General features: G+C 35.3%; 1 protein-coding gene across 2 annotated transcripts in view; it reads left to right on the plus strand.

Moving 5' to 3' along the window:
• DNAH8 (dynein axonemal heavy chain 8) overlaps positions 1-27,635 on the plus strand; it is a 136,092-nt gene that overhangs the window by 70,493 nt on the left and 37,964 nt on the right. For both annotated transcript variants that reach the window (XM_061991265.1, XM_061991266.1), the window contains exons 49-63: positions 5,025-5,262; positions 5,588-5,730; positions 8,696-8,830; positions 10,431-10,553; positions 11,698-11,911; positions 12,860-12,969; positions 13,506-13,669; positions 15,449-15,641; positions 15,959-16,081; positions 18,536-18,666; positions 19,014-19,167; positions 19,576-19,740; positions 20,302-20,528; positions 20,935-21,053; positions 24,722-24,825. In XM_061991265.1, coding sequence (XP_061847249.1) covers positions 5,025-5,262; positions 5,588-5,730; positions 8,696-8,830; positions 10,431-10,553; positions 11,698-11,911; positions 12,860-12,969; positions 13,506-13,669; positions 15,449-15,641; positions 15,959-16,081; positions 18,536-18,666; positions 19,014-19,167; positions 19,576-19,740; positions 20,302-20,528; positions 20,935-21,053; positions 24,722-24,825 — 2,343 coding nt within the window. The remainder of the gene's footprint in view (positions 1-5,024; positions 5,263-5,587; positions 5,731-8,695; positions 8,831-10,430; positions 10,554-11,697; positions 11,912-12,859; positions 12,970-13,505; positions 13,670-15,448; positions 15,642-15,958; positions 16,082-18,535; positions 18,667-19,013; positions 19,168-19,575; positions 19,741-20,301; positions 20,529-20,934; positions 21,054-24,721; positions 24,826-27,635) is intronic.

Below are 27,635 nucleotides of genomic sequence, written 5' to 3' on the forward strand. Positions count from 1 at the left end.
GCTTCAGTATGTTTTCAGAATCATATGCTTAATGAGCTAGGGGTCTCATTCCAGTTCTTTTAATACCAAAAAAATTGTGGAAAAGGTCAGTCTAACCCTACCAGTAGTGTCAGGAGACAGAGTAAAGAATAGTTTGAGTTATCTTTTTCTCTCTAGATAGAATAGCTGTTATTCTGTTAGTCCCCTCTTCCAAGGTCAATGTAGTAATTTTTTCCTGACCCCTCCTATCAACTGGAATTCTACCTTGAGTGGAGTCCAAACTTTATCAGTGATTCATTGATAATAAAAATAGGTGTTTGAGAGATTTTGGAAGACTATACCAGCTAATTTGCTTATGAGTCTTTTGTCAACTGCAGATTCTAAATATCTAGATTTTCCATTAATCCATGTAATCTGAGTTTGATATTGGCACTTTGATAATAATTCAGTAGAGCATTTGAATAAGCGGGTAGAAAAAACATTTTGGATAACACTTCTATATTAAACTAGTCAATTTGCACTTAATGATTTTTTTTACCGTTCATTAGGGATTTAGCTTCAGATTTTCAACAGTGTGAAGTGTTTATCTGCAAATTAATAGCTACAGTAAATGCTGAAGTATCAAATGAAATTGGGATGTCTATAGAATTGGAGTCCACATGTAGAAACTACTTAGCTTGCCAATTTATGATGATTAGCAATTTATGATGATTTAGTGCAATGCACAAAACTTTTAGAGAGAGTGAGATAACATTTGTTATCTGCGAAACATCTAACTGATTTGATATTGTGTTTTTGGAAGACTTTTCCTGGGATTTGACCTTTCTGTGCTGTTTTTGATTAAGGCTTATTAGGAAATGTAAGAAAGTTAGTGTTCTACTCATACTGCTTGGTCAGGGAAATACTTCCAGGATTTAACTTTTATGGGATGTTTCTTCCTGTGAGTGAAAATCTCTATCAAGTGTCTGTCACAGGTGCAACAGAGCAAATAATCCTTGTTTGATATCCATGCTGAAGTTGATCAAAGAATGAGTAAGACCAGAACTTTTACCCTATTTGATCATTTCACAGATACACTGCCTCACTTGCTTCTCTCCTCCAGTGTTACCTTCACTTAGGTCTTGATTTCTTCTCTCAGCAATGATTTCGTTCTTGGTGTGGGAAAGTGGGGCAAGAAGTCATTTTTGCTTCTGTGCTGTGCAGCTGCTTGCAGCTACCAGAATTGAGCATTTCTTGACAAGGTTTCTTGGCATCATCTAGCCTTTGTTTGCATGCATCTCTCTGATCTCCAGAGTCTTCCCCCATTTCGAGGATCTTTTCTCCAACCAGGATCTTCACCTCCTTTGTGAGCCCCTATTTTTCCAGACCACTTTGTTCCAGAATCTTAAGATCTCAGTTTTTCAATAAATGGTCTATATGCAGAAGCACTGTACCTTATCAGCCTCCTGACTGGTGGTTCTGTCTTATATCTCTTTATTTGTGTGTTTCAGGATGTTCCACTTCTGTTTAGTTCATTTTTTTTTTCAAAATTTACAACCTGCTTCAAACCATTTGCACCTAGAAGACAGCAGACTTGTACTTGAGTTCTGATGTTCACCCAAACATGCATGTGCACTCAATTATGTCATATGTTAGCATTCACAATTTCAGTTGTTTTTTTTTAATCTAAAACAGCTTCATAATGATTTTATATAAAAAGTGATCTCAACTTTGTATTCCTCCTTGTAATTTCCAATGACTTTCTAGCTGTTTGCCATACTCTGGCCCACCTCATAAGGTAAATGATATTTGTCTACCTGAGGAGAGTCAACATGTTTTTTGTTTAGGATTATCCTGCTTTATGATCCTATTGGAAAAGTCAATAAACTTGTATGTAAAGGATATCTGATTTATATGGGCTGCATGAAGACAGAAAGATGTTTGGCAGAGTTCTTTACGAAGGATTTACACAGTAGCTAAGCAGTCATAGTATAAGATAGGAAGTTCATTTCTAGATAACTGATAAGAAGGTAGGAAATGTGTGACTGGAGTACTAATTCTTAGGAAGAACAGAGATTACCACTGGTCCTGATGTACTTTTGCTGGGACTAATGCTATTCAAAACGTTCATAACAATTTGGAAAAATTTTAAGTGAAGAGGTTCAGGGATGGTGCTAAATTATTCAGAGTAATAAAGACAAAACAACTAACCATGAAGAACTGTAGACAGACTTTATGAGACTGAAAAAACGGATAATAAAATGGCAAATGAAATTTAGTGAACATAAGCATGAAAGGGTTCACTCAGAGAAAACAAACTGTTCAATCTTGTGAATAGCAGACCTATGGAACCAAAGAGTGTTATAGACAATAAAGGTTTACATAGATTCAAGATCATATTTTCAGGGTGGAGAGTTACTAAACCTGGAAAAAGTGTATTCAGTTTAGAAAGCCCCAAGTTGAAGAGAGTACTATCAGGAAGTACCACCCCCAGTACCATCACAAGCCAAGAGAGTTTGTTTCTACTCTTCTCTAAGTGTCCACTTTTGACCACTATTACAGATGAGGTTTGTTGCAACCATTTGTGTATTTTTATAGGTCAGTTTAATTTTAAATGTTAAAGAATATTACTGAGACTAATAGCATCATGGGAAATTTTGAGCTTGAATTTGAGGGAACAAAAAGATTCTGCTCAGATAATCTGACACACAGCCTGTCCTGTAAGTAAATGGATAAACTGATTTTCTCTTAAAGAAGTGACATTATTTTAATTTTTAATATGTAATTAATACTGATTGATCATTTTTGTTGTGGTTTGGCCCAGCTAGCACAGCAGCACCATGACACTCTCTCGCTCAGTGCCCCCATTCACCCCCACCCTCGTTAGGATGGCGGAGGCCCCAGCGAAATGGGAGTAAAAAGATAGGCAAAGATTGATGTGGATTAAGACAAGGGCAGGGAGAGCTCACTGCCAATTACAGTACTGGGCAAAGCAGACTCCAGTACTCAACTTAGAGAGGAAAGTAGAAAAGTTTATTCTACAAGAAACAGAACAGAATAAAAGCAAAAAAGGGAGTAGGATGGTGAGAAAATTACAACCAGCACTTTAAGATCTCCCTCCCCCATCCCTCCTTTCTTCCCGGGCCCAGCTCACTGCTCCCGATATCTCTACCTCCTCCCCCCACAAAGGCTCAGGGAGGCAGGGAATGGGGGATGTGGCCAGTTTCTCACAGATGGGCTCTGCCACCTCTCTCTGCTCAGATGAGGACGACTCCTGGCATTCTTCCCCCGCTCCAACATGAGGTTCCTCCCCTGGACACAGTCCTTAAAGAACTTCTCTGGTGTGGGTTGCTCCCAACAGCTGTGGCTTCTGCCGATACAGGGTCCCTCACACGGGACACAGTCCTTGGTGAATATCTCTGGTGTGAATTCTTAGCTGTGGTTGCAGTTTCTGAAGTTATAGGGTTCCTCTCTTGGGACAAGGCCTCTTCTGGGCATAAGTTTAATGTACTGCTTTGTTGTGGGTTCCTTCCCACAGTTACAGCTGTGGATACTGGGTCCCTTCCTCAGGACACAGCCTGATCCGGCCATAGTGATAAAGGGTCCCTCCCTCGGGACATGGCCTTTTCCAGCCATAGTTTTAAAGAAGAATATCACTGCCCCTGGCTCGGGGTCTGCAGTGAAGTGATTGGGTCCTTCCAACGGGACACAGCCTCCTTCGGCCATGGTCATTACCCCTGGCTCGGGGCCTTTAATAGAGCAAATTGCTGCCCCTGATCCAAGGCCAATTTTAGCAAAATGAGTGTCTGCCCCTGATATGGGGTCATTATCAAAATGAGTCTCTACTGCTGATGCAGGGTCTTTAAAGAAATGAAAATAAATCTCAGCTTCACCAGTCCTCTCTGCAGACTGCAGGGGAGTCTCTGCTCCAGCACACCTCCTCCTCTCTTTCATCACTGACCTTGGAGTCCACATGGTTGTCTCTCTCACTGTTCCTACTCCTTGCACCACCACCAGCCAGAATAATAATAATAATAAGGGACAGAAGAAGGAAGGTCAGGAAGAAGAAGGAAGAAGAAGCTTCCGTTTCTGACTTCTTCTTAAAAAGTGATCGTGGAGGCATCTAATTGGCTCATCCCCAGAAGTGGGTCTGGTTCAGAGCTGGGGAGAGTTCTGAGCAACTTCTTACAGGAGCTATCCTTATAGCCCCTTCCCCCTTACTAGAAAAGGCTGTCATGTTAAACCATGACAATTTTAAAAATGGAATTTTAAAGTAATCAAGAGTATTCTATTTGTGTCGTTTAGACTGCATTAAAAGTATGTTAGTGCATTAACTCACACTTCAAGTATGAGATCCAAGGCAGCATAAATACTAAGAGCTGGCTGAAAATTGATTTACTTTTAAAAAGACTATTTACTTGACACTGCCTTTTGTAGCAAAGGAATATGGATCATGTCAGCAAAGACAGTTAAACATCTGACTTCTTGAGTGACATCACAAAATTGTAGATAGCAAGTTACTGGATTTCAGAGATCTGAAATCTACTTCCTTTGAAACAGAGTGAAGCAGTCAAAAATATGATATTTTAATATGATTTTTAAAAACAGAAAAGAAAGTTAATGTGATAGATGCATTAATTGCCTATAATTGAGATAAATACATTAGAATGATGCTGAAGATTATTCTCTACTTAAAGATGGAAAGAAATGTCTAGGCTTCACATTTTTTTGAGGTTCTGAATATCCCAGTAGATATTATATAATCCCTTTAAAAGATATAATGCTACCCTAGCTCTTAAATGACACTTATTAAGTAGACATAATTTAAAAGGACAGTTTATAATAAAAAATACTTAAGTAATTTTTAAAATTGTACCCAGTTTTAAAAAAATATCTTCAATATATTTTCCTGGGTTTGTAATTCTGAATTGTATGTTATTTTTTGGTAAATTGCCTTGGTTTTCAAACCCTGATTAAAAATATAAATAATGCATGTGAATATATTTTTAAAATTAAAACTGATTATGTTATATTTTCTTAATGCACAATATTTTTAAATATTTCAGTCTATTAATCTTCTGAAGGGCTTGATTCCATCGAAGGAAGAACGTGGTTTATCATCTATATCTCATCTGCATAAATTATTCTGCTTTGCAATAATGTGGAGTTTAGGTGCTCTTCTGGAGTTGGACAGTAGAGACAAACTTGAAGCCTTCATTAGAGCTCATGATGACAAATTAGACTTACCAGAAATCTCCCCTGGCACCAGTCAAACGATGTATGAGTTTTATGTTACTGATTATGGTAAGAAAAAGCACTAACATTATTTTTTGCACTGGCAGTTTAAAACTGAGTATGGCTTCTCTGAGCTAAGATTTTTTTATGACAGTATAGTAATAACACAGGTTTTGTATATAGTGCCTCACAGAGAGTATCTTGTGCTTAAAAAATAGACATTTAATTATTATTTATCCATGTCTGATAATCAGTAATAAATCTTACAGTTTACAAATCTGTTAATGTGATACTTTCAATATTGGGAATGATATTTTGAATAAATAATAAAATGTTGAGCACAATTAAAATATTGGGAGATATTTTCTTTTTTTTTTTTTTTTTTCCATTTCAGGTGACTGGGAACACTGGAGTAAAAGAGTTCAAGAATATGTTTATCCAACAGATAATGTCCCAGATTATGCATCTATCCTGGTTCCAAATGTTGACAATGTCAGAACTCAATTTTTGATAAACACAATTGCAAAACAACAGAAAGTAAGTACAGTATTGCTTATTTAAATATATGCTAACTATATGCAATAAATAGAAAGCTACTTAGACAGTAACTAGGGATTGCAATCATTCTTCATGTTCTCTGGCTCTAGTCATTGCCTACCAAGTGCAACATTACTTATATATTGCTGCATTTTTCATTTCTTTGACATGAATCCTCTGGACTTATTCCTGTGCACAGGCAAAACATTTAAAAAATCCTTTTTATAATTTTTTTTTTATCATGAAAGTTTTAACTCCAACAACCAATCATTTTTCTCAAAGAGAGAAAACTTTATTCATAGTCTTTACATTATGTTATTTTTGCCGATTTGTACTTTGTTGAACAGGGACACAAGGAAAACAAATTTCACAAGATAGTTCAGTAAAAACCTGAAATTCTTAGCTTTAACTCTTTTGTTTCTCTCATTAGGAAAGCTGTAAGTGATAGTATTAGCTACAACTATAGAAAAGGAGAGAACACTCTTAGCTTAAACCAGTAAGGACCAATCTGATGTCATGACACTGAACAATAGTTATTAAAACATATATAGGCTTATTTTCAAACACAAGAACATATGAAAAATTCATATTTTGTTGTAGCACAGTGCTCTTAATAACCCTAGCAACTTACAATGAAAATCTGTGTCATCTTGTGAAATATGAATCAATGTGCTTCTTTTTTAGTAGCTGGGACCAATATTTGAAATACCACAAGTTCATGAGCCAGGTTTTTTTCTGTGATATTTCTGATTTGGACAGATGGGTTTGATGAAACAGTTCCAGAGGCCATAACGTGGCTGTGCCTTTGGTGGATCTGACACAAATTATGAAAACATGCAAAATCTTTGTATTTGGAAACAAATAATTATTGTGCAGTAATGCCTTGGTAGATATATATTCTTTTTTACATCATTGCAATGGAAAAATAAAAATTTTAATCTTACAAAAAGAGTTTCTGAAACCTGGCATTTTCCACAATTCAGTGTTGCTGCAATGTATAGTTTGTGTCTTGCTCTCTTGAGTTGAAAAGTTTCATCATTCAATGTGCAGCAGGACTTGTCTGTTCCTTCTTGTTGAGCAGAATGTTCCCCTCCATGGCAGCAGTCAGCTTCCTTTGTTTTCAAATGTTTTTCATTTGGAAAGGTTTGATTTAATCATATATTGAACTGCAATAGAGAAACATATTTTCTTCCTCCCCATGATCAGATGACAGCAGCATGAACTTTCTTTCTAGCTAGAGTTCAATTCCATGTGCCAGTTGAAACCAAACTGGTCTTTACGGGTGTGACTGCCAAGAAGGCCAATCACATGCTGGGATGCATCAAGATGAGTGTAGCCAGCAGATCAAGAGAGGTTCTTCTCCTCCTCTGCCCTGGTGAAGCCTCAGCTGGAGTCCTGTGTCCAGTTCTGGGTTCCTCAGCTCATGAGAGACAGTGAACGTCTGGAGAGAGATTAGCACAGGGACACCAAGATGATCAGGGGACTGGAGTATCTTCCTTATGAGGAAAGGCTGTGGGACCTGGAACTGTTCAGTCTAGAGAAGAGGAGACTGAAGGGGGATCTCATTAATATTTACAAATATCTAAATGCTACCATTTAGATAGGAGGTTGGGACATCTCTTTTTCTGATGGTATCTAGTGACAGGACAAGGGGTAATGGCGTGAAGTTGGAACACAAAAAGTTCCATTTAAACATAAGAAAAAGCTATTTCACTGTGAGGGTGTTGGAGCCCTGGCACAGGCTGCCCAGGGAGGGTGTGGAGACAAAAAGCACAAGTCTAGTTTGTTTCCAATTCTGAAAAAACACACTTTGGTCAGAGGACACATGGACTCTTTAAGGATCCAGATGGCCTTTCTTGCTAAGTTAATTTATGTCATTGTCAGCATGATTTGGCTGAGGAATCTGGTTAACAGACTTAAAATCCCAATTTAGAAGGAGAGAAAGGGTGGATAGGAAGTAATGTTCTTTAAAAGAAGGGTGGTGGTGTTCTGAGGAAAGTGGAAGAATAACTGCCTACTTTGAAAACAAGTGATCCTCCTTTGTTGCTGCTAAGTGGGAGTCGATTTCAGTTCATTTTTTGAGTGGAACATACATCTTAGAGTTTTACTGCTAAATTGTTTCCTCTCTTACCAGTTTCACTGGCCTCACAGGGGACAAGAGCAGTACAATATTCACTCCAAATCAATTTTGTCTATCTCCTCGCATATTCAGTTTAGAGAAAAAGATTGGATCAGATATTTTGGACAATATACAGAAATATAAGAGGAAATTCAAAAAGGACTACATTAACAGAAGTGGAAAGCAACAATCTTTAATCCATCTAATTGATTCCCAACTTTATAGCATTTACAACAAAGCCATAGTTATTCAATATCTGTTATCCTCATTTGTAATTATTGTTGCACTATGTCTCTACAGACCTTTAGAGTATCTCTTTTAGTAAGGTGCTTGAGAGGAGATATAGCTAAATCCAACCTATACTGTATTGCTGCTTTAAGGACAGTGGTGGGAGAAGGAACTATTCTTCTTTTACAAGATATACCTATATCCTTCTTTTACAAGGGATACCTATAGCCAAAGTAAATAGTGGAAATTTTATGTTCAAATTAGATGACAGAGACTACTTTCAATTATAATGAAAGCTTTCTTAGGCACATCTACTACAAGAGGCAGCTGTGATGAATGTTTTGGAAAGTGGAATAAGTTGGGCAACTGGAAGAAAAACCTCTTGTGCATTCTCACTTCATCCTTTCCCTTTTGACTCTGCAAATAATTTTCTCGGAGACTGTGTGGGATGAAAAACGTGCTGTGTCACTGCAAATGGAGACAGTGGAAAAACCTACCAGAATAATATATAATTTGAAAGTAAACACAGAAAGTATCCTATTCTCTAAAATAGGTATGTAATGCATATTTAATTATAAGGATTTAGTACTACTTACATAATTTATATATCTTTTACAGGCAGTTTTGCTCATAGGAGAACAGGGGACTGCAAAGACAGTCATGATTAAGGCATATGTGAAGAAATATGACCCAGAAAAGCATTTATCAAAATGCTTAAACTTTTCGTCTGCCACAGAACCGTTCATGTTTCAGGTAAAAATAGAGATTTTTAGCAATTCCTGCATATCATTTCCTTGCTAAGTATTTAAAATGTACTCAATTCTGATTATAAAAGAAGTGGTTTAGAAATAAAATCTAAATGATCCTTTTAAGTTACTTAAAGACTTCAGAAAATTCATTAAAACGTAATTTTTGGAAATCAGATTAAAATGGTCACTCACATAGGAATACATATATTCATGATTGCTGTGTTCTTTTCATTATGGAATTCTAAGAATCTATTTTGTTATGAAGATTTTTCCTTTTCATTTTAATGATTTTCTTTTTGTTATACTTCAACTTTTTTCTGATTCTTTATTTTGTAACCAGAATTTTTGTTAAATGCAAAGCAGACTTTCACTTATAGATCCTCAGCTTAGAAGTGACTGCAGCATCAGAAATCCAGTCTTTAAGGTCTTCTAGCATAGCAACTTCGGAGATATCTCCCTTTCTTAACAAAACTGCTAGAAGTCCATATAAATAGAAACAAATACTACAAATATTTTTTCAAGTGTTTGAAAAGATGATTTATACAACTATGCTAGTATTCAATGCTAGTAATTTGCTGGGATGTGATCCTGTGACTTCTCTTCATTACCAATCCAAAGCAATAAATTCATGGTGAAAATTCTCTGCTAGGACAGTAATTACATAATTATTACCTAATAATTACTTAATTATGACTTAATAATTACTGCATTACTTAACTTACAAAACCTTTGGACAGTCATTCTAAAAGGAATACAAGTTGCTTCTATGTGTTTTGCAGTTTTACTGCAAATATAGAACAGAGCTTAGCTAAAGGAAGTTCAAAGCAATCATTCAGATACAGCATCTCCCTGAAACCATGTTCCATTCCTCTCCAGAGCTACCCTTTGTAAGGGAAATTCTTAAATGCCTTTCTAAATAGGTCCAGTATTCATAACAAATTTGCTGTATATAATGAAAATACTATTTCTGCTTCTTGATATTCTAGCTTGCTCATAGTTGATACAATTTCGATTAATCCTTCATTTCTCAAATTCTGTGTGCTGTCTTCCCATTATTTCTTACTGATTTGAGAAGCAAGAGGAAAAAAAATATATGCAGAATTCATAACTTCTCATGTGTTCATTTTATTTTCTCTTAGCACTTTCTCTTGCATTAATCTTGACTGTTTGAAGACAAATGCAATTCACAAGAAGATGTAATATTTGATACGGATATAATGTGTCTTATTGAAATGACTTTAACTTCAGTTTATTGACTTCATGATAATAATTGACTTCATGATAATAATTGACTTCAATTCTGGTAATGAAATAATAATTTTCAAATTTGAAAACTTTTAAAAAACTTCTCTGGTAGACAGAGGTGTGTTGTAGGACAAAGTCCTAACCCCGAGGAATTGCATAGGAGTAAGTGTGATGAACAGGACAATAGAATTCCTTTATGATGAATCAAAGATGAAACAACTAATAAAAAAGAGGAATTCACTGGATAATAATAATTCGCTGCAGTAACAGAAATTAATAAGTAATATATTTTTAAACAGTTTATTTTACATGTTGTTTCTTTATAAGCGAATATTTATATAAGACACCTTAATTTTTAGAGGACAATAGAGAGTTATGTGGACAAACGCATTGGAAGTACTTATGGACCTCCTGGTGGCAGAAAAATGACTGTTTTTATTGATGATATCAATATGCCATTTATCAATGAATGGGGAGATCAGGTAAACTGTTTTGTAACAAGTACACATTTCTCAAATTTTTGTGCCTTTTTTTTGATACACATGGCAAACAGTGGACTTCCTCAATATATTAACAGTTAACTATTGGAAATGCTTTCTAATTATGATACACTAATGAAGGAAAAAAGAGCAAATTAGACTGACTGAAGAAACATTTAGGATGATGGTCTCATATCATATATTATCTCCATGTTCTCATATTTTTATGAGACTTAAATGTAAAGCATCACTGTACTAAAGTATCAAGTTTTACATTAATTTTAAAGCAACTGTAAACAAACTTTCTACAAAACAAAAGTGTGATACCTTGGAGAAAGTAATAAAGACTGTGTCCTTTAAAAAGGAAAAAATTGAAACTACAGTTTAATAACCTGCAACACTGAGCTGCTTGACCACAGTATAGAACATGGGTGATTGTGTTTCAGGAAAAGCCCTTATGGGCCCAGGCAGTGTTCAGTAAGAGGAAGGGTTTTCACTGTGGAAGGACTGCAACTAGATCTTCCACTATGACCCTGAGATATTGATGAAATATTTTAATGGGATGATGATTTGTAATATCATGCTGCTGAATATCATGTGGCCTTGTTTGGGTATGTGAGCACATAAGGCTTGCTGAATATTATTGGAACAGTTGCTATGGGTACCTCCTGATCCATATAGGTACTATAGAATGGAAAGTGGAGTGAATATCCTTCTCAGAATAAACAGCTTCCTATTTAAAAAAAAAGATAATTAGTTGTTCTGCTTCAAAAAATGCCCAAGGGAGAACTGAAAAGCATAATTTGAACATCTGGAGCTGAATGTCCAGAAAGAAAACATAGAACAACAACAACAAAAATTTCCACTTAATTTCCTTAACTTTATTTAAGTAAAAGGAATGCAAACACATTTTGTTGATATTGTGTGGTATTACAGTTTTGAAAGATTTTTTCTGCTGTTTAAAATAATGTAAACCAAAATCTCCCGTGTGACTAAGAAAGATAATTTAATCTGAGTTTGGATTAAAGTGAAAACTTCTCCTTGTGGATTAGTGTTAATAGCTAGAGGAAGAAATTCAGCTATCAGGGTATATTTTCTTTTTATCTTTTTTTAATTTCTAATTTGTACAAATTACATAAACTTACAGATAACAAATGAAATAGTTCGTCAGATGATGGAAATGAAAGGAATGTACAGCTTGGATAAACCTGGAGACTTCACTACGATTGTAGATATACAATTAATAGCAGCAATGATACATCCTGGAGGAGGTCGTAATGATATTCCCCAGCGTTTAAAAAGACAGTTTTCTGTATTCAATTGTACATTGCCATCCAATGCATCCATCGACAAAATTTTTGGTACTTTCTCTTGTTTTAGTATAATTCTTTTTTCATAATTGACTTAAAACATATAAAGGTGTGTTATATTTCTCACTTTCATCGTGCAAATTCAGAATATTTGCAGTGAAACAATTGAAGTCATATTTCAGCAAAAATAGTGCCATGAATAGAAAAAAAACCCCATTGAAATGCTTATCTTTCTAATTTTGGGCACACAAAACAATTATAGGGACAGTAATGGCATTTCCTGGAAGAATATTAGTACCACTCTTAATATGTAGATTACTGTTCCAACTCTGCACTGTCTGAAATACCTTCTGTTCAGAAAGTTCTGAATTCTGTTAATCTTGTCAATACAGTATATTGTTAAAAGCCAGCACTTATTGCCACTTGTTTCTACACCAGTTCAGAACAGCCATGGACAAGAGAGATAAGATTTTCTCATCTGGAATTCAAAAGTAAATTAATGTTTTAAGGAACTAATGTATATGTCTTGTGCTTTAGTCTGGCAGGCAGACGAACACCACATGGCCTTTTGGTCACTCTCATCCCACTCAGTGGAACAGGGGAGAGAATCAGGGAAAAAAACCTGTAACATTTCTGAATTGAAGTAAAACTAGATTAATAGGATAGGAAAGGAAGGGATAATAATTATTATTATAATAAAATAAATAGAATATACAAAACAAGTGATGCTCAATGCAATTGCTCACCACTCACCAACCAATGCCAAGCCATTCCTGAGCAGTGACCCCTGACCAGTCTCCTCCCAGTTTATATACTGAGCATGACAGGACATGCCATGTAGTATTCCTTTGGCCAGTTTGGGACATCTGTCCTGGACTGCACCAGCTACTAGGAAGAAAATTAACTCTATCCCAGCTGAAACCAGGACAGTTGCTCACAACTTACTTTATTATATCCTACAACTTGAGATTAAATGAGTATTGCATTTTATCTTTTCAGGTATTATTGGCTGTGGATACTTTCATTCCTGTAGAAAATTCAGCCCTGAAGTGTGTGATATGGTGAAAAAATTGGTTCCAACAGGCAGAATAGTGTGGCAGCAGACAAAGGTATAAGTTGCCAGCAATGTCTTATTACAATCGATCTGAACAGAGTGCCTATTACTGTAATTTAGGCACATATTAATTCAAAACTTATTTATGGCAAGACAAAAAAGGCAATAAAAAGGTGGGCTAAAGCTATTTTGGAGATACAATCTGGAAAACAACACTTTTTAGTAGACAAAAAAATGAATGGAAGTATCAGTTCATACATTCCTATAGTTTTATTCATGTTGCCCAAAGCTAAGGAACAGCTTATTTTAATGCTTTACAAGCTACTGTTTTAAATTTATAGAGCCCAAAGCAACATATTAAATAATTACATGTTATAAGAGTTGAGGATTTACTTTCAGTGCTATATCGTGCTTCCAATCAAATGAGATTTTTTGGATGACATATTAGGAACAGAGTTTTCCCACATTATTATGTGTGATGGTACTTTTGTAATATTTAAGATGTGTTATTAATTATAAATTTTACCTTCCATTATTCTGGATTTCTTTTAGATGTTACTGATTTTGAATGTTATCAATATTTTTCTTTAGACAAAGATGCTGCCTACACCAGCTAAATTCCACTATATCTTCAACCTTCGAGACCTTTCTAGAATTTGGCAAGGAATGTTAACTATAAATGCAGAAGAATGCAGTAACAGTACTGTCCTTTTAACACTTTTTAAACATGAGTGTACCAGAGTAATTGCTGACAGGTATGATAACTGTAGCATTTTATATGTAGTAAATTTAGCCATTTAATTCATTTATGCTCATACACCTGTAAAACTTCTTAATAGGATCAATCTTATTAGGACAATATGAAAAATTTAGTTTTATTTTGCATGCAGACTGCATTGGGTTATTATCCCAACAAATGTCATGCTATGTATTGGTAGATTAACTCAGCAAGTGGATGGGCAAAATGTACACATATTCTGTTTTAACCTATATTTTTTTTGCACTGGTCTTTGTGTACACTCAGGTAGTTCCTCTATAAAAAAGAAGATTGTTCTTTGTCCTGAATTTAGACACAGAATAATTTAAAATTGCTTCGATCTCTCTCAAAAAAAGTGTTGCATGTCTATGATTAAAAAATGGCCCATCTCATCTAAATTTCCTTCGTAATATTCATAAAACAAATACAGTTATTAACTCTATGTGTTAAAGATCCAGTAACATATTTTTATTTAGTGTTTCAATTTCTTGTGAAATTCTAAATGTAGTACTGTAGCTGCCAGTAAAATCTTGACATAGACCCACCACTACTGTGGATCTTCACAAATATAATTATTTCTCATTCTGATGTCCTAAAGAAGGACATTAATAATTTTTATAAAATTAATCCTTTACAATTAAAGTATTGAAATTAAATGTTGACTTTTAAAAATATGTATGTGTATTTTATTACACTGCATTTACTTTACAGACCCATCACAAATTGAAAGGAATGGATAAGAAAAGGCATATTATTTTGCTTTTTGCTTTTAATTAGACCTAAAGGCCTGGAGTTACCAAGTGCTTTGTACCACCCACAGCTATTGGTGAAGGTGGGGGAAGGAATGCTGGAGGGACAGCCCTGATGCTGTTCGAGCAGTAGACATAATATTGATATCAACAGTAGGCACAGCACTGCAAGAGCTGCAGTGGAAAACCACTACCATCCCAGACCCACTACACTTAGCAATGGTTATTCTGGAAATCATTCTTTTTCATCTGAGAAATTAAACAGTCTGTCATTGCCTACTTTTAGGTAAAAATTGGAAAGTCAAGGTTTTTGAGTTTTTGTTTGTCCTGGTTTCAGCTGGAACAGAGATAATTTTCTTCCTGGTAGCTGGTACAGTGCTGTGTTTTCGATTATGATGAGAAGAATGTTATATAACACACTGATATTTTCAGACCATGCTAAGTAGTGTTTTTCCTAAGTCAATGACTTTCCAGTTTCTCATGCTCTGCCAGGTGAGAAGGTGGGAGGGGCACAAGAAGTTGCGAGTGGACACAGCCAGGACAGGTGACCCACACTATTCCATACCATTAGGCATCATGCTCAGTATATAAACATGGGGCAGGAAAGCTGGCTAGTGGCCACTGCTCAGTAACTAGCTGGGCATCGATCAACAAGTAGTGAGCAATTGCATTGTTCATAACCACTTCTGATTTTTTTATTATTGTTACAATTTTTTTCCCCTTCTTTTTCTGTCCTATTAAACTGTCTTTATTTCATCCCATGATTTTTATTCTTTTTTTTTCCCCCCAGTTCTTTGCCCCATTCTGCTGCAGAGGTGGGGGCAGTGAACAAGTGGCTGTGTGGTGCTTAGTTGATTAATTTCTGTAAATATTGCCTAATCCATTTCTGTGACTATTATCTAATATGTATTTCCTAATATTTCTTTTTTTTAAATGTTACAAGGTTTTTTAAAGTATTTAATTATCTGATTTTCTCCCTGTATAACTAGCAAACAGAATAAAAAAATGTACTAATCTGTGATTTTTAGATTTATTACTCCTGAAGATACAACTTGGTTTGATAAAGCTATTACTAAAGCAGTTGAAGAATATGTGGACAGAGCACTAACAGAAGTTCTCCCAGATGAACCATATTTTGTAGATTTTTTACGGGATGCACCTGAACCAACTGGTGATGAACCAGAAGATTTTGTGTTTCAAGCACCAAAAATTTATGAGGAGGTATTTAATTCATTGCCTAAAATACTAAGCACTGGGGTTAGTATGCAATAAATCATTTTAGTGACATTAATAATTCCATATAAATGCCATAAGAATGCCATATAAATGGAGTTTATTCATTCCTAATCTCTGTGCTCCACTTTTTCTCACCATATCAGAAAATTTCTACTTAAGAACAACTATCACTAGAGAGAGTTAACAAGATAATCTTGTTAAGTGTGACCAACACATGAACTCAAGTTCTTGTTAAAATGTCAATGCCATTTTAAATTAATTCTGAAGGACGATGCTAGTATTTTTACTGTTTTTTTTTTCAGGTTCCAAGTTTTGAAATGCTTTGTGAAAAACTGCAAATGTATCAGAGACAATACAATGAATGTATTAGAGGATCATTTCTTGATTTGGTGTTTTTTAAGGATGCAATGACACATCTTATTAAGGTTTGGGGTTTGTTACTCTTTTATTAGCTTACATTTTGCAAGAGTAATTTGAAAAGCTATGCTCAGAGGGCCCATTCTGCAAAACTACTCTTTTCCTCACACTTTTTTGCCATCTTTGCCTAGTTATTTTAAAAGTAGGGAAGAGCTACAGTCATTTTACCTGTTAGCATATTTTGTAATAAATACCTTGAGTGGGCTTATATATTGCAGGGTTTATATGTTGGTTTACATATTGCAGGGATGCAACCAGAAAGGCTAAAGCCCTTTTAGTATTGAACCTGGCCAAAGAAGAGAAAACAAGAAAGGATTTTTCAGATACATCAGCAGCGAAAGGAAGATTAGGGAGAATGTGGGCTTGCTGCTGAACACAAAGGGTGCCCTGGTGACAGAGCATTCAAGGCCAATGGCATCCTGCGATGCAGCAAGCAGAGTGTGGCCAGCAGGTCAAGGGAGGTTCTGTTCCCCCTCTACTCTGCCCTGGTGAGGCCTCACCTGGAGTCCTGTGTCCAGTTCTGGGCTCCTCAGCTCAAGAGGGACAGGGAAGTGCTGGAGAGAGTCCAGCGCAGGGCCACCAAGATGATCAGGGGACTGGAACATCTTTCATAAGAGGAAAGGCTGTGGGAACTGGGGCTGTTTAGTCTGGAAAAGAGGAGACTGCAGAGTGATGTGATTAATATTTATGAATATCTAAATGATGGATGTCAGAAGACTGGGACGTCACTTTTTTTCTGTAGCATTCAGTGGTAGGACTAGGGATAATGGACAAAAGCTGGAACACAAAAAGTTCTACGTAAGGAAGAACTTCTTTCCTGTGAGGATGAGGGAGCCCTGGTAAAGACTGACCAAGGGAGTTGTGGAGTCTCCTCTGGAGGTTTTTAAAACCCACCTGGACACATTCCTGTGCGACATGATCTAGATGGACATGCTTCTGCAGGGGTGTTGGACTAGATGAGCTCTAAAGGTCCCTTCTAACCCTACCATTCTATGATTTTTTTTAACCCTCTCTGTATTCAGTGGCACGCATACTTACATTTTGTATATAGAGTTATTTTTAACAGTGAAGAATTCAGAGAACACTTCAAAGGTATTTATACCTGACAAGTGACCAAAACAACATAAGGTAGAATCTAATTATTTTAGAGACACAGGGGTACAATAGAATCAGTGTATTGGGTAGAGGAAAATCTTGGTTTACAACCAGTTGAAGCCCTGTTCAGAAAGGAAGATATAAGGAAAGACTTCATCTGAAGACAGAATCCGAATCATAGGAGTGGGCAATGACATGCAAAGCATGAAATTTGTTTGAAGCACTGTGCCTCAGGTTTAAGAAGTTATGTTAGTTATCTCAGTACTTACTTTAACTTGATGATCTGAAACAAACTGAAACATAGAAGCCAAAGTGAAACCAAAACTTGAGATGTTTGTTTCTTCTCTAGTTGACCTCTAGCAAAGTAAATGATTTTGTTTGCTTTGCATTTAAACAGAAGAAAATTAATTTAATTTTAGATATAGTTCATGTGATGCTTGGTGCATTTCAGAAGACCTTGAATGTCTTTTACACTCCATTTCCAGTAGCAAGTTTTACCTAGAATATCTAGGATATGCAGTTAGGTAGTAGAAAGGAGCCCTGCTATCACCTTTTTAATTTCATATTTAGACTTCTGTTTTAACATCATTATCTGGATAGGGTCAGAGGGAAATGTGTATAAAACCAAAATTTATTTGAAGAAAAAATCAATAGAATTCAATGTAGAGGCCAGTCTTTTGCATTTTGTACATAATTTACATGAGGAGCAAAACAAAATGTGTTGTCTTAAAAGTGATAATGCACTATGATATAGTAAAACCAAGGAAGATGTGATGTAATACAGATGTGTAGAAACCACCATTAACATAGTAAAGGTGTAATCCAGATTTTGTAAAAAAGCAATAACATAATAAATTTGTAATCCACTTTTTGTATCTGGGAGACTTGTTAAGATAACTATCTCAAAGGAAACAGTGAGAGTAGATAAAACAGCAGATAACACTAAATGATACATTAAATGTGTCCAAGGCTGTCAGACTTTTAAAATTAGGAATGCAATATGCTTTTTCTTCTAGGTAAAGGGTTTTTTAATTGATATTTTAACACAAATTTAAGATGGATGACACCTCCAATACAAAATGGAGCTCAAAATGTCTCACTTTCTGCGTTTAAATCCTTTGTGTGATTATAACCATCCTATAAACTTGTGATCAGCTTCTTTATCAGCTACACAAGCTTTAAAAAAAGTACAAGAGTTCTTTTAAGAGAAAAATTTTTCTTTTAATCCTTTTAATAATCTTTTATAATAATATTTACTTTCCACTCTAGTAAATAAAGTGAAGAGTATAACAGATTTTTTTATTTCACTAATTAACATTTTAATTTGAATTTATTTGTGAGCTTTTCTTCCATTTTCTTCTATACAGATTTCCCGGATAATTAGGACAGCATATGGAAACGCTTTGCTTGTTGGAGTTGGTGGTTCTGGAAAACAAAGTCTTTCAAGGTTGGCATCCTTTATTGCTGGCTACAAGATATTTCAGATCACTTTAACCAGGTAAGAAGTGCAAGAAATGTATATAAATCCAATTTATGCTATTGCTTTCCCAACACAATCATAACCTTATGTTTTTAATGACCTTGTTGGATTTTTTTTAGTTTTTGGGTTCATTTTGTTTTTTTCAAATTTATTTTGACACCATTTAAAATAAATATTATCTGGTTTGTATATGTCATTGCATTAAGCTTGAGCTGGAAAAGCTGGACCATGTGTTAGCTATTCCTTATCCAAAAGATATGTGTTTACAAAGAATGCTTGCACTATCATTTATAAAACTCTAATTTGAAAATAGCAGTGTTCTGAGTTGTTTTGAATTAACAGATAATGTTTCTTATTCCTCCTAGATCCTATAATGTAAGCAATCTGTCAGATGATTTAAAATTGTTGTATAGAACAGCTGGAGTAGAAGGACAAGGTATCACTTTTATTTTCACTGATAATGAAATAAGAGAGGAGTCATTTTTGGAATATGTAAATAATCTGCTGTCTTCGGGTGAGGTAAGACTCTGAACATGATAGGCAATGTACTTTAGAAGAACAAAACAGGAAAATGCAGAATTCTTTCATCCTAGTTTATTTCTATGTATTTTAGTAATAAACTGTAGAGTCAATGATCAAGTCTAAAATATCTCAACTTATAAGGAGTGCTCTTGATATGGAGTTCCTTTACCTGTATTTCAAGTAAGCCAGGAAAAGGAGCTGTTATGGGTGCTCTTCCTGAGTTGTACTTCCTAGTTTTTAATGGCGTTGAGTAAGTCTAAATCAGTAACAGTTATTGGTTTTTAGCCTATCTAAACTGTATATATGCAGAGAGAGATACAGATGTAAACTAAAAAATATTTATAAACTGTATAATAATTAAATCCATGCCATTTATTTTCTTACAAATTTCAATTTTATAAAAAGATTTCTAATTTATTTGCTCGGGATGAATTGGATGAAATCACCCAAGGATTAATACCTGTGATGAAAAAAGAGATGCCTCGGTGTCCTCCTACCTTTGATAATCTTTATGAATATTTTTTATCTCGGGCAAAGAAGAACCTGCATGTTGTTCTCTGCTTTTCTCCGGTAAGTTTTTTCTTCATATCTGTCTTCCTTACTTCCATTAGCAAACTACACTTTAACGTGTGTCAGGATTATTCAAGATTTATATTTTTAAGGAGACTTAAAGATAAGAAGATTGTTGAAGTCTGGTTATAGTTGCTGAGATAATAAAAGTTGAAGTACAGTTGTCAGAACTTAAAAGCAAATTACTTTAAATAATTCCTTACCTGTTAAAATATTTGTTTTTCCTCCTGGCACATTCTTTCCTAATATAAATCAATGAATATGTATTTGTGAAGTTCTTGCTTGTTACTTGAAAACAAGAATTTAATGTAAATTAAAATAAGTTAATTGATTTTGTAAAATATTAAGAAACATTAATATTTGTCATGAACTTCTTTCTTCAAATTTCATAAAACGTTGAATGTTGGAAATTCAGCAGAGTATTTATATTAAAGAAAAAATTGTGTGGGGTGATCTAAGCAGAACATTAGCATGAAAAAATAGGCTATTTAGTTGTTTATATGAATTCAACATTTCAGTGAATGTAACTGAGTATTAAATTAACAGTATTACTCTCTTTAGGTTGGTGAGAAGTTCCGTGCACGTTCTTTGAAATTTCCTGGTCTCATATCAGGGTGCACCATGGATTGGTTCAGTCGATGGCCCAAGGAAGCTCTTGTAGCTGTAGCCAGTTATTTTCTTTCAGAATTTAACATGGTCTGCTCTGAATCAGTTAAAACACAAGTAGTGGAAACTATGGGTCTGTTCCATGATATAGTTTCAGAAAGCTGTGAGAATTATTTCCAAAGGTAAAATTTTATACAAATGTCAGAATGCCAAGAATGTTGCTACTGGTAGTGGTTTTTTAATTAATTATGTTAAATGAATCAAGAAATGTCTTTTAAAGATAATATAAAAATAAATCTGCTATGTTCATCTATACAAAGGCCACAAAAAGTAATTAATATTATATTACAATTTCATTAGCTTCATTTTCACTATTCAACAATCTTTAACATTGCTTATGTTGATAAAAAACAATGTCATTGGAACTAAGGTTTGCTTTATGAAGAAATGTTATTTTGACTGAATTAAAGACTTGATTTATACAATATATAAAAATTGTATAATCTTCTGTTTTATTGTAAGTAACCAAACGTTTGTACATATAAAAAATTTGTACTATGTTGATACTGACAATATATTACATTTTAGATATCGAAGAAGAGCTTATGTAACACCTAAATCCTATCTCTCTTTCATCAATGGCTACAAAGAAGTTTATACTGAAAAGTTAGAGAATATTAATGAACAAGCTGAACGTATGCAAATTGGTAAGCAATATAGGTATAAATATGTATGTCCATGTATGATCTCAAGTGATTCTTGTTCAATGATCACTTAAAATCGATTCTGTTGGATCACAGTCTAAAACTGGTAGCATATAAGGACCATTTCCTGGCACTCCGGCTACCACCAGTTCATGTGATTCTCTTATAAAAAAGTCTCAAACACACTGCCAGCTTAAACATTCATCTCAGCATTATGTTAAACTTTAATATATATGTAGCTCTAAACACAGTTATTAATTTACCTCTGGAAATGTCTATGGAAGTTCCTGCTCTACAATCTGAGCATTTCATAGTTGATTTATTTCAGATTGCTGCTGTGGAATAGGTAGCTATTACTTGTGGTTATTTTCTTTCTGGGGATCTTAAATACGGAAAAGTATGATTGAAATGTCCTAATTAGGAATATCTGTTCTCTGGTTTGTATCTAGATGTATGTCTGTAAATCTACAAAGGCAACTGTACAGCTTAGCAAATTTAGTCTTTATGGGAAAAGATATTGTATATGAATCTAACAAAACAGACTTCTACACAATAATATTTTTCATACAGAGGTAGAAGGTCGCATTTAGACAATGATTAATAATGCAACTGGTACATTTCACATGAAGATAAAAATAGAACGAGTAAATATTTTATTCACAAACCATTTGCTGAATTAGAATGGACTGTAGAGGAGTAAGTGATCATCAATATTTTCACGTTATGCAAATTTCTCTTTAAGTGTTGGTTGCCAGTGCTAGAAATCAGAACTTAGCATTAGTTCTGTTTGAGATGGGGATAAAGTCTAAAAGCCCCAATTTCTGAGAGTAAAGAGTTTTTTTCTGTTCTTTCTTCAGTTTTTCTATTTGAAAAAATAGTTTAAAAGAAGTAATCAAAAAGTACTGTCAAGAAAATTTCACACGTAGATTTTCTTAGCCTCTCATATATTATTGCTAATTTCTTATGTGGTCTTCAAAACAAAATGATTGTGTACGGGTGATGATGTACCTGTACATCTTCTACTGCAGTATGTTCATATCAGTGCTGCCCAGAAAATCACACCCAATAGCTTATGGGCAATACTCATGCCAGTTAGAAAGTATTTTATCTAGTTTCACTTTCACTGAAAAGATGTATTACAAAACAACAAAGATTCGGGTCATTCCTGATTCCAAATGACCTCCAGTGTTTACTACATCCTAAAGAACTTTCTGAAATCATTTAATCCATAGTCTTTCATCACTTCATGTTAAAAAGATTAACCTTTAAAGTTGTTAGATTATCCTGATAGAGTATTTAAATTTTATATTACTAAACTCAGCTGAGATAATGTCACTATTTTCATCTCCTTGTTGATACATTTTTCTTGTATGTAGTGATATTTGGGCCAATTTAAGATGCTTATAAAGCACAAACATTGTATTAAATGCCTTGATTAGTACTGATTTCTAGGAAAGCCTCTGACTCAAGCATACATAAAGTGTGCTTCTCTGCACTGAAGCATCTATATGACCACCGTATTTTGAAAGACGGAAGTAATCTCTTTTCTGATTTGTTTCTTTGGTTTAAAGTCTTGTAAGACAGTTGAGGAGAAAACTGAGATCCAATGACAACTACAATTAGTTCTGAGCGCTTAACATCTTGTGTCTTCCCTTGGAATCCATCTGAGGAATACCTGGTAGAGCACTACATGTGTAGATAAAGTCTTAGAGAATTGTGGTTCTACAAGAAGACTTCAGTTTAACTTTGACAAAGTGTGCATTTAATCCATTTGAGCGACTTGTTGCTAGATCTCCTAATTAAAAGTGACAGAAATTGCTTCCTTGAGGTGCCAAGGGTACTGCGACTTAGTGTTTTAATAAAGATTTTTATAATTTTTCTATATTCTCTAATTTCTGCAGTTGTCATTCAGACAAGTTGCAAAATACATTGACAGGAGAGAAGAGATTACTTTTATTCTTCCTGTAGGATCTAAATATATGGTAACTTGCTTTAGATAACTTGCAGCTGATATCAGTAAGGTTTTTACATGGAGTTCTACATATCCCTCTAAAAAATATTATTCCTGTTTCTAATGCCTAAAGTGGACATCCATTTATGACTGCAAGTGTTAAAACCAAATTATGTGCTGGCCTGGTATCTTTATAATGTTTCTCGTGATTGGAAGTGTTCTGGGGACTGAAGAAGCTATAAAGGATTCTTCAGATCTTCTGCATATTCCCATTCTTTATCCATCTCTCTTCTCAGTCTAGGACTGTAGCAAGGTAAGTTAATACAGCAAAGGGTATCACTTTCCTGTTCATAGCTTTCTCCTTTTTACCAAAGAAGTGAAGTAACAACCATTTTAGAAATTGCTGTCCGATAAGTGAGAATAGAATGTTAATGTGTAAGTTTCTCTATCCCTGAGTATTTTATGAAGTTAAATATGTCTAGAAAAAGGAAACATTCCAAGACATCTCTTTTTTCCTCCAGTCAACATCTTTTGGTGAACATACTTTTGAACTTTGTTGTTGAATTGCAAAATAACCTGTCTTTTGGTAAGGAATAATAAAGAGCCTGTAGAATGGCAGTAGCCTGATCATGAGGCGGTTGTGTCAGAACAAGAAATGTGCTAGGAGAGAATGCTTGCCTCTCTGAAATGAGGTAACAAAAAGCGGAGAGACATCACAGAGGAATAATGTACATCAAATCTATAACTGCAAGTGTGCTTCAACTCTAGCCCTTTAAGAGAGAGGGAGATAAAATCTTATAACTTGCTTGGAAACATTCCTTTTAAGATTCAATGATGAAGAAGAGAGGAGAGGGTGGAGAGGTTTCAGCATGCCACATGGAGCTCAGGAATAGCTAAAAGTCTGTGCTCAAGTCTGTGAGCAAAAGAGAAGAGAAAAAAAGAATGCATGAATGTGTGGGAAAGACTGAATATATAGTAATATAGAGGGAGTAAACATCTCTTTCTGGGCAACTGTTAGTGTAAGGCTGAATAGCCTCTATGAGTGGTTGCTTCAGCATGTGTAAGAGCTATGAGGGGTCTGGCCCTAAGCCAGATGGGCACATATGCTTATAGGTGCTTTTCTGCAATCTCTGCCACCAGGGACAAGAGAAAGCAAACTCAATATGCAGGAGATGGAGGTTGGAATCTTGCTGTGACCTTCTTCCCTCTTCAATTCCCTATTGGAAGGCAGTTATGGATCATATTTCTGTCATTTCCTCATGCAATGATGCAAACACAGCATCAGTCTGATTTTCTGATTGTCTGGTGGCTTTATGACGCAACATGTCCATGAAATATCCCATCCCTATTTTTTTTTCTTTTTACATTTTTAAGCAATCTATGTAATTGGCATAAGGATATATTTTATTTCAAATAATATCCCAGATGTACACTTTTAGATACTGTTTACAGGTACAGTAAACTGAAACTAAGAAGTATGGATTTATCTTTTGAAGAATCAAGCATGCTTACGATAATTTTGCACCTTGTGGAATTATTTATATCCATGGAAAGTGAATAGTAGACACAATCATGATAATATGACTACATTCATGCACTTTATACAAACTTAAATGAGAACACAATGTACAAGCCACTTAAGATCTTGAGCTAGATTGTGTTCTCTAACTGGGAAAACAACAGTTCTTGTTTTTCTGATTTTTTTTCTTTTACTTAATAGGTCTGTCTAAGCTCATGGAGGCCAGTGAATCTGTTGCTAAACTTTCTCAGGAGCTGGCCGTGAAGGAGAAAGAACTGGCTGTGGCATCTGTTAAGGCAGATGAAGTGAGTATTTGAATGTTAAATAGCAAAAGGTAGCAGATAGCAACAGGATATATAGTGAAGTGCTATTGCAGAATTTTCTTATAATTTGTACAAGTCTAAGAATGTGCACTGTGGTCTAAAATAAGGTTTCAGAATTCTCTCTGTAGCATATTGATTCAGAATTTTCTTCCAAAAGTGAAGCACTTTAAGACTACAATAGAAGTTGAGTGGCTACCTCATTCTCCCTCCAATTTCTTACCCACTGCTATAAGCATCAGGTTTCTTTTTTTGTTTCATGGATTTTTGTGTACTTGACTGACATTTACATTTAGGGTTACATGTGCACTTTTTTGCAGATAAGAAGTTTCTAGATTATAATGGGACCTTACTATTTCAAAATAGCTTAGAAAAAAAGTTTTTCACAGTTAAGTTTTGTATTTTATCTTTTACATTAATGAGATGTCCATGTGTTCATGAGATTGGTGGTCTGGTAGAAATTGGATTTGCAAAATGACTCTCTGAAAAGGTAGGTTAGGGAATGTGTTAACATAGACATTCTGTTTTCTGAAAAATACTGTAACATTATGATGGTGCATATTCAATATGCCCTAGAGAGCACATTTTTGGCTAGTGATAGCTAAAGGAATGCTTGCATTTTTCAAGGCATTTAATCTCATAAGACAGAAAATTGTGATAAAAAAGGCATGAAATTTCACTTTTCACATATTTCAGTAATGTGAAAGATATGCTCACATTTCACTTTGTTGAATATTTATATTTAATATAAATTTTGAAATAGCTTTTTTGCAGTTATTGACATAGCCTCTTAGTTGTAAGCTTTTCAATAGGGTGCTACTTATGAGTCATCAGAAGATGATATATGGACAACTAATGAAAGAACAGATATTTATTTAAACTACATGTAATATTTTTCATATTCTATATATTTGGTTTTTTCTCTGAGTACTGAGCCCTGTAGAAAAAAATAATTGTTTTTCACCAAAAAAAAATCCAAAACAAAAACTCCCAAAAAGAGCGATTTGGGGGTTTTGTCTGTCATTTTTTTTCTCACGGGTACTTGGGGGCAATATTTATGTTCTTGTAAATGCATACAGATGCCAGCTTTGACCCCATAGCTGATACTGGTAAAAACACACGCACAGAATTTATCACAGAATGATATGAGTTGGAAGGGACCTCTAAAGATCATCCAGCAGGTTCACCTAGATCAAGTCACACAGGAATATATCCAGGCGGGTTTTGAAAACCTCCAGAGAAGGAGACTCCACACCCTTCCTGGGCAGCCTGTGCCAAGGCTCCCTCACCCTTACAGTAAAGAAGTTCCTTATGTCTATGTGTATTGGACTTTTTATGTTCCAGCTTTTGTCCATTACCCCTTGTCCTATCACTGTGCTCTACAGAAAAAAAGTGTTGCCTCATCCTCTTGACATACACTGTTTAAATATTTTTAATTATTAATGAGATCCTCCTCAGTTTCTTCTCCAGACTAAACAGCCCCAGTTCCCGCAGCCTTTCCTCATAAGGAAGATGCTCCAGTCCCTTTATCATCTTGTTGGCCCTGCATTGGACTCTCTCCAGAAGTTCCCTGTCCCTTTTGAGCTTGGGAGCCCTGACCTGGAAACAGTACTCCAGATGAGGCCTGTCCTGATTTGACCTAGGATAGAGCTAATTCCTGTGAGGAACCAGGAAAGGCTACAGCCTGGGCAGCTGATCCAGACTGGCCAGCAGGTATTCAATACCATCCTGACATCATGCCAAATATATAGATGAGGAGCTATAGCCAGAAGGAGTCTGTCTTCTGGGGTCGCAGTTTTTTAGCTGCTGGTCTGGAGCAGGTGGTTAGGTCAGGTCACAGGTGATGAGCTACTGCATCACTCACCATTTTCTTTGTAATATTCCCTTATTTTTTGTTATGATTGTTCCTTTCCAACTTGTGTTGAACTTTGTTCTATTAAACTGTTCTTATTTTGACTTACGTGGGCTCTTTTCCTTCCCTGGTTACTCACAGGAATTAACTTTATCCTTGCTCAAACCAGGACAAAGCCTCACCAGGGCAGAGTAGAGGGGAAGGAGAACCTCCCTCGACCTGCTGGCCACACTCTGCTTGATGCATCCCAGGATGCCATTGGCCTTTTTGGCCACGAGGGCACATCGTTCAGTTCATCCTATTCAGTTTATTATCAACCAGCACTCCCAGGTCTCTCTCTGCAGAGCTGTTCTCCAGCAGCTCACCTCCAGCCTGTACTGGTGCATGGGGTTGTTCCTCCCCAGGTGCAGGACTCTGCACTCATCCTTTTTGAACCTCATGAGGTTCCTCTCTGCCCAGCTTTCAAGCTGGTCGAGATCTGGCTGAACGGCAGCACAGCCACAAGAGAACTGTAAGTATGTCTTGAATAATGAGACACAAAAGGATAACTTTGTACTGTGACTTCACATGGTACTCTTCTTAGAGTAGACTAATTAAAAGTGAGTCTTTTTAGAGTAAAGGAGTAAAAGAGAGGCTGACCATTGGTGCATATGGTTTACCATCCCACATTAGTTTTATTAGATATTCTATTTTTGGTTTTATCTGCAGAATTATAGTGAAAAAAGCAAATACTTATTGTATTGAAAATGTATAGGTTCAAATAGGATAAAAAACCATCATGGGATAAGAGACTGGCTCTAAAAGCAACTGAAAGGTCTTTTATTTATTCTAAGAATAATTCATTCGTTACTATCCAACCCCTGATGTGAGACTCATATGATATTTCATTATGGGAATTTTGTAAATTGTACTAATTTCTATTCCATAGCTATATAATGCTATA

This window comes from Colius striatus, chromosome 2 (assembly GCF_028858725.1).
Source record: "Colius striatus isolate bColStr4 chromosome 2, bColStr4.1.hap1, whole genome shotgun sequence".
Taxonomy (NCBI): Eukaryota; Metazoa; Chordata; class Aves; order Coliiformes; family Coliidae; genus Colius; species Colius striatus.